The sequence below is a fragment of the Neltuma alba genome, unplaced genomic scaffold (genome assembly GCF_004799145.2).
Source record: "Neltuma alba isolate B1F8T4 unplaced genomic scaffold, ASM479914v2 tig00003967_pilon, whole genome shotgun sequence".
Taxonomy (NCBI): Eukaryota; Viridiplantae; Streptophyta; class Magnoliopsida; order Fabales; family Fabaceae; genus Neltuma; species Neltuma alba.
In genome coordinates this window covers 125,255-133,283 of record NW_021633499.1, presented here as the reverse complement: position 1 = coordinate 133,283, position 8,029 = coordinate 125,255, and the positions used below count along the sequence as shown (strand labels likewise).

Sequence of the window (8,029 nt, the reverse complement as noted above, 5' to 3'; positions counted from 1 at the left end):
TTATAAATCAACGTTTTTCAAATATTGATACTTAGTAGTTACAGCTCAAACTTTGTCAATTTACAAGTTAACCTCCAAGAATTTCTCTTCAAACGAGGTCTCTCTCGAATGGCCCAAATGTTTCAATTGTTAACTAAAATAGCCCCTCGACCCTAACTCATTGGCCCTATAGTAAATTAAAATGGTCCATCGACTCTTACTTTTCGAAGTCTTCAACTTTTGTTTTCTATAGCAACATGATTAGCCATTAAGGTGGTTTCTTGATAAGTTGCTCCAACTTGCAAGTCACAAGAAAAGTCCACAATTAGATTGACTACATGTACAATCAGGCGCCTTGTTGATTTGTCTATCATATGCTATTTTGGCGAACGAATGTGAATCATTATAAATAATTTACTGCTTTAAATATCTTAATCGGCTATTTATGTGCATGTAGAGGCGTAGTTTTCAGGAATGTTAACTCATCTCCTTATATATACCTCTCACTATGCATTGCATTTACACCATTCTCAATTCGTTTAAAATTTCCTTCATAGCAATGGGGTTCCTAGTCAGAAAATCCCGATTTTTTGAGAAGCTAACACTTTGGTGGGTGCCATTAGTTGGCTTTTTAACATTGTTCCCATCTCCTATTTCTTCTTTCATGACCTCACTAAATAGTGAAGCAAATGCTCTGCTCAAGTGGAAAGCCAGCCTTGACCACCAAAGCCAAACTGTGTTATCATCATGGAAGGATAATGGCAGTCATCCTTGCAAATGGGTTGGAATCACATGCAATGAGCTCAACTCCATTTCCAATATATCTCTTCTAGATTTTGGACTAAGAGGTACGCTTGATAGTCTCAATTTCTCATCTTTCCCTCATCTTCAAATCATACAGATGCAACGGAACTCATTTTATGGGAATATTCCTCCCCAGATTGGTGAACTATCCAAACTCAGTCTACTAGATTTTTCTCATAATGAGTTCTCCGGTAGCATTCCAACAAGTATTGCCAACCTCTCCTCCCTCATCTTTCTTTATCTTCCTGATAACAATTTTGTTGGAGCATTTCCAGTTGAGATCCTAGAGTTGACTAGGCTTAGTGATCTGGTCTTATGTTATAATTATTTCAGTGGCCATATTCCTGAAGCTATAACAAATTTGACCAACCTATCAAACTTTAACCTAGAAATCAACAATTTTTCTGGTCATATTCCTCCACAAATTGGTAGGTTGGTTAACATTTATTACTTATCACTTCATGGCAATCAGCTTACTGGTTCTATCCCTGATGGGATTGGAATGCTCAAGGGACTTGAGCAACTTGACATGTCAGAAAACAATCTCTCTGGTAGCATCCCTATTGCTATCGGAAACTTGTCCAGTTTAGCACTGCTTTATCTTTATTCTAATCAAATCTCAGGATATATTCCTTCAAGCATTGGAAACTTGACAAAGCTCTTCACGCTAGATTTAGGACCAAACAACCTCTCTGGATCTATTCCTTCTAGCATTGGCAACATGATTGAGCTCTCCATACTAAATCTACTTCAAAACAAACTTAGTGGCAATCTTCCACTAGAAATGAATAACCTTAGGAAGTTGCAAAGCTTACAACTTGCAAACAATAATTTCAAAGGTCATTTGCCTCAAGACATTTGCCTTGGAGGATTACTTAAGAATATCTCTATAACTAACAATCAATTCACTGGTCCAATTCCAAGAAGTTTGAAGAATTGCTCTAGCCTTATCAGAGTCAGGCTAGACAGTAATCAACTTACAGGGAATGTCACAGAAGCTTTCGGTATATATCCATACTTAAACTATATTAATTTAAGTAGCAATGCACTTTATGGCCACTTGTCACCTATGTGGGGGCAGTGCCATAACCTTACAAACCTTGAGATCTCTTATAATAACTTGTCAGGGGGCATACCACCAGAGCTAGGTCAGGCAAAAAAGTTACAGCGACTTAATTTTTCATCGAATCACTTGACAGGAAATATTCCAAAGGAATTGAGCCACTTGTCATTATTGAGTGAACTTAGTCTAAGCAACAATCAACTTTCAAGAAACATTCCTATTGAGATAGGATTGTTGACGAAACTTGAAAAATTAAGTCTAGCTAACAATCACTTAAGTGGCTCAATTCCAGAACAACTGGGAGGGTTGACCAAATTATGGGAATTGAACTTAAGTGGAAATAAGTTCTTCAGCATTCCCATTAGTTTTGGCCAATTGCAACATCTTCAGTTTCTTGATCTTAGTGAAAATTCATTTACCGGCAGAATCCCAGCAATGCTTGGAGAGTTACAACTGGAAATGTTGAACCTCTCATATAACAATTTCTCTGGAATGATTCCTTCAACTTTTAATGATTTGAAAAGCTTGACTATGGTTGACATATCACACAATAAATTAGAAGGTCCACTTCCAAATATTTCAGCCTTTCGTACAGCTACAATGGAGAGATTAATAGGCAACAAAGGCTTATGTGGTAATCTATCTGGCCTACCAATTTGCCCAACAACAAATTTTGACTCAAGCCATTCCAAGAGCAGGAAAGTGGTTATCTATGTTGTATCCTTTAGTTTGGGAGCTGTGATGCTAGCAACATTTTTCATCGGGATTTCATATATTATTTTCCATCACAAAGCAAGGAAAACAGAAAGTCAAGAAAGAGAAGTGCAAACTCAAAATTTATTTGCCATATGGAGTTATGATGGGAAATTAGTATATGAAAATATTATTGAAGCCACAGAGGAGTTCAACGAAAAATATCTCATTGGAGAGGGAGGATCTGGAAGTGTTTACAAAGCAGAATTATCCACAGGTCAAGTTGTGGCTGTGAAGAAGCTTCATTCAATACCAGACAGGGATATGTGCCTCCAGAAAGCTTTTATTAGTGAGATTAGGGCCTTAACAGAAACTCGGCATCATAATATTGTCAAGCTATATGGGTTTTGCTGGCATTCAAAGGTCTCATTTTTGGTTTATGAATTCTTAGAAGGAGGCAGCTTGGACAAGATACTAAGTGAAGAGACACAAGCAATTGCATTGGATTGGACTAAAAGAATCAAAGTTGTTGAAGGTGTGGCTAATGCTTCATACTATCTTCATCATGGATGCTCACCTTCGATAGTTCATCGTGACCTATCAAGCAAAAATGTTATTTTAGACTCGAATTATGAGGCTCACATCTCTGACTTTGGGACAGCCAAGCTTTTGTATCCAGATTCTACCAATTGGACTTCATTTGCTGGCACCTTTGGCTATGCTGCTCCAGGTTAAGGATCTTTTATGTTATGTGATTTTGATTACTTTTGAGTTTGCATGGTGTTATATTTCATGTTTCCATTTTTGAACAATTAAAAATTTATCATTCACAACGATTTTTTTCATGATAATCCTTTTGGTTTTGTTATAGAACTTGCTTACACAATGGAAGTTACTGAGAAATGTGACGTTTATAGTTTTGGAGTGTTAGCTCTGGAAATAATTATGGGAAAGCATCCAAGAGATCTCATAATGTCATGTTTCTCGTCAACATCTTCTGGTGTCGTGCCAACAATTGTTGCTCATGATTTGGATTTGAAGGGAGTGTTAGACCAAAGGCTACCTTATCCTCGAGGCTCAGTGGTTGAGAAGGTGATGTTGATTGCAAGAATAGCTTTTACTTGCTTGAATGAAAATCCACGTAGTCGCCCAACCATGGACCAAGTATGTAAGGAGTTTGCCATGCCAAAATCACATGTTTCTGGTTCCATTCCATAGCTTCGTATAAGTTATATTAGAGATGTCAACTAAAAATAAGATCATCACGATATGATGATGTGTGGTGTATTATAGTCTTCGTACTGAATGTGTTCCCCTAGTCTACTTGCGTTTTACCTTTTGAATAAGGACCAACCCAAAACAATAATTAAATATTGCATAGTTAAGTTAATTAGTGACGTGTTTATCAATTTATAGTTTTCATTACATATTTTTCTAAGCCCTGATTTAATAAGACCAATGTTGCGCATCATCATTAAGAACTCCAATATGACTACGTAAGAGAGCAAATGAGATTACTATATGTAGATATGTGTGTGTGTATACTCCTCTGATTCTTATTATAAAGAGTTATCTAGAAGAAAATTTTGGTCCTTATTATAAGGGATCAACAGGGTTATTAATGAATTTTTTCCCTAATGTACCCCCAATTAAAAATTATTATTGCTCATGTAAATAATTTTCCACTGGCCCCTCAAAGTTTATTACAAGGGTCAGTTTGGAAAATTTTATATGTTTTGAAACACATTCAATGATATAACTATTATTTCTTGATCTATGTAAATTAGCTTGTTGAAAGAGCAGAGGGACTATAAATATATATATATATATATATATTACCATTAAAGCAATTAATTCATATTCATGGAAGCGTCAGTTAGAATTGATTTGTTTAGCAATTTTATAATTTTAGGGAACTTATTTTTTCTAACACATAGTAAATCTATTTGTTTAGCCTCCCAGATCTTTAGCTATTTGCCAATGCAATCCAAGTACTAGAAGATCTTCATCTTTAACATCATGATCCATCTCTATCGTCGCAAATTAACGATAAATTTTTTTCAAACACATTGTAAAGTTTTAAACCATCTAAATAGTAGTGACGTATAATGAATTTCTTATTTTTAGTGTAATAAAAAAACTTCTCTTTTTATATAAGTAAGCAAATGATTATCGCTTCACCATTTATGTCCAATACTGTTTTGTGTAACATACTGAAAAAAAATTGTAAATAAAATATATATAATAATAATATTTTATTATAAAAAGAAAAAAAGAAAAAAAAGGGGGGACAACTTTCCACCAAATCGGTGGAAAGTTGGAGGCAAAGAAGAATTTGAGTGGGGTGTATTAAATGAAAGAGGAATGTTGAGGGGGAGTGTTAAATGGGTTGGAAAAAAATTAGAAGGTAATAAATGAAAGAAGAAATTGGATGGAAGAAAGAGAGGGGGAAAGGACGGTGGAAGTGGAAATTTGGAAGAGGAGCCGTGGAAAAATGAAACATGGGGGTATTATATATATCATCATCCCCGGTGATCTCCTTCAAGCAAGAGCAAGAGAGTGTGGGAGAAAAAGAGAGAGCGAGAGAAAAGAAAGAGAGCGAGAGGAAGAAAGGAAAATCAAGAGAGTGTGGAAGTACATGCTGTCTGAAGGATAGGAGAAGATTTGAGGATCATTTAGGTACACAAATATACTTCTTTTTATCAAATTTTCTTTATGAGTACTTCTTAAATATTTAGAGCTTAATATTATTAGTATTATTATAATGTTTAGAGAAAATTTTACTGTTTGGGTACAGAGTAAATATGGAGTTTTGACAATATATAACTGTAGAAATTTAAAGATCCATTATTAAGGAATTGTAATCGGTTTATTTTTGTTTAATGATTATTTTGAGAATTTTAAACTAAGATTTTAGTTGAAAAATTTGTTATTTAGACTTGTAATATGTTTTTACCAATTAAATTTGAGTTAAATAATTTTTGAGAATTTTAAACTAAGATTTTAGTTGAAAAATTTGTTATTTAGACTTGTAATATGTTTTTACCAATTAAATTTGAGTTAAATAATTTATTTGAGTTATTTAATATATTATTGAGGTTTTAATCGGTTTAAATATTGAATAAGTTAAAGATATATTGTTGAAATAATTTTTGAAAGCTTGAAAAATTGTAAATTGAGAATTTGGTGAAATGAGATAAAGTTACAGTTTGTTTATAATTTAAAAAAATTGTTTGGTTTGAGAAAAAATTTTAAATGAGATTATAATAAATAATTGAGAATTTTAATACGAAATATTTAGATTTTAGGTAATAAAAATATATTCACTTAAGTTGTTAAATTTAAATAGCCTTTTATATGTTATATTTTTCAAAATAATATTATATCTATTATAAATGCCTAGATTTGGGAGAGTTAATATATTTATGTAATTTTGGTTTAGAGGGTAGTCTTAGAATTTTAGAGTAGTTTTGGAGTAGTTGAGTTTATATTAATAAATATTTATGTGTAATTTTGTAGACCCTTGAGATTTTGAAGTAATCCTTGTGTGAATATTTGTAAGTTAAAGAGTACCAGGTAACTCTGAAAATTCTTTCTTGTACATGTGAATTGTGTATGATTGTATTATGAATTTACTATATTTTTATATGTTGAAATATAATATTGTGATTTTTCAAATGAATGTTTTGGTATGTTATTTGCTTTTGTTAAGATTTATTGCTGTTAATTATGGTTAATAATTAAATATATTGATGGCTATGGAATTGTCATGAGTTGCTATTAAATGGTATATAAGTTTTATTGATATCTTATTTTTAATATACTTGAGGACGTATTTATGATGTAATAGTATTGGCATCTGACATGCATTGTTGGGCTAAGGATAGAAGGAGATTGCATGGATATAAAATTACCACGTGGTATGCCATCACTCGGTGCACAGTGGATGGCACTTGTCAGGGCCCCTTCTTCCATGTTTTCCTTTGGCCGGGAATTCATTGGAGCTGTGGGACATGTGACACCTCCCTATTCACAGAGGAGGGGAGCCATAGTCCGAGCTTGAGCTCTATATCTTTGGCCGGATATATCTCTAGTGTCGGTAAGCTTGGAATAATTCAGTAAAAATGGATTAGTTCCTATCGGACTATGTGTTAGCCTATGGCTCCAGTCAGCAGTATAAGGGTGGATGGTGATATAAGGGAGGCAGCATATTGCATTATTTTTGGATATATTGAAAAGAGAAAAATGAAAATTGAATTGAATGTTTTAAACTCGTGATTTTTAATATATGCATATATACAGGCATAGAAACAAATTTTTGGTTTATCATATATGATTTGCTTCTATAGGTTAGAATTTAAGTAGTTACTGAGACGTTTGATCTCACCCCCCTATATTAACAATTTTCAGGTGAAGGATCTAGTAGAAATCAAAGGAAGGCACTAATGGAATGAGCCGTGAAGGCTTTTGTGCTTCTCAAGCACATGCTATGTTATATTTATTTACCATGACTATAAGACTTTAATAGTTTATGTGGTTAAGCTATTTTAGAAATGTTTTGAAATTTTGACTTGTTTGTAGTATTAGAAATATGTATGGACTTCTAAATTAAATATTTTATTGCGTATATTGATATAAATATGTAAGGTGTTACATTTTGCTTCAGGTTCTTGATGATATTTATAATCGGAAAAGATCTTTTAAACTTGTTGCCATATAGATAGTATCAACTTCTAATTTCTTGTTGCGATAATTATTCTGTCAAAAAAAATTTCAAATTGACTATTTACTATCAACAGTTCTAAGTGAGACAATTCCGAAGAATAAAATTGAGCAGAACAAATTAGATTATATTCTTATCCAATGTAAAAAAAATATCTTAAATGCATGCTCATGCCAAAAAAGAAGTGTTCAAGTCATATCTAAAATAAACCTAGTCAATCACCAAGGATTAAATAAAATAAATAATACCAAATACAGACAGATATGTAAATTAAAATACTTAATGTATAATTGTATATCTTATATATATATATATATATGCACACATATATGTGGAAAAATTTAGGTGACATACAAATTGAAAATGATAGGAAAAATGAAGAAAGGATATTAAAAAAATTTTGGGGGGAGGGGGGAAAAAAAAGAAATCAATAACATCCAATCTTCTCTAAATAAATACAAATGTGAGATGTTCAAAAGTTGGGGGCCAACAAACACACCAGCAAACTTAAAGATCAATTAAAAAAAAAAATCAAATCAGGTTTCCCATGTTGTTCCTCAAGTTTCAAATTTCATCTTAATCATGCATGTTGGGAACTTAAAGACAATAAAAAGGAATGTAATAATAAAAAGACTTACCTATTATGTTTTTATTATTACTAAAAGGTGTCTCTCTCTTTTTATTACGTAACTATAGGGACACAAAGTTATCATATTACTTATACTTTTGAGATACTTAGCATGATTTGTGTTGAGAGCATCAAAATG

At 32.6% G+C, this 8,029-nt stretch overlaps 1 protein-coding gene across 1 annotated transcript; it reads left to right on the top strand.

The window, feature by feature from the left end:
* The first annotated feature begins 545 nt into the window (after positions 1-545).
* Positions 546-4,013, top strand: LOC114743181 (MDIS1-interacting receptor like kinase 2-like). The gene is made up of 3 exons (XM_028931375.1): positions 546-1,334; positions 1,407-3,269; positions 3,411-4,013. The coding sequence occupies exons 1-3, from the start codon at positions 644-646 to the stop codon at positions 3,755-3,757; spliced, it is 2,901 nt and encodes a 966-aa protein (XP_028787208.1). The 5' UTR covers positions 546-643; the 3' UTR covers positions 3,758-4,013.
* The last annotated feature ends 4,016 nt before the right edge of the window (positions 4,014-8,029 follow it).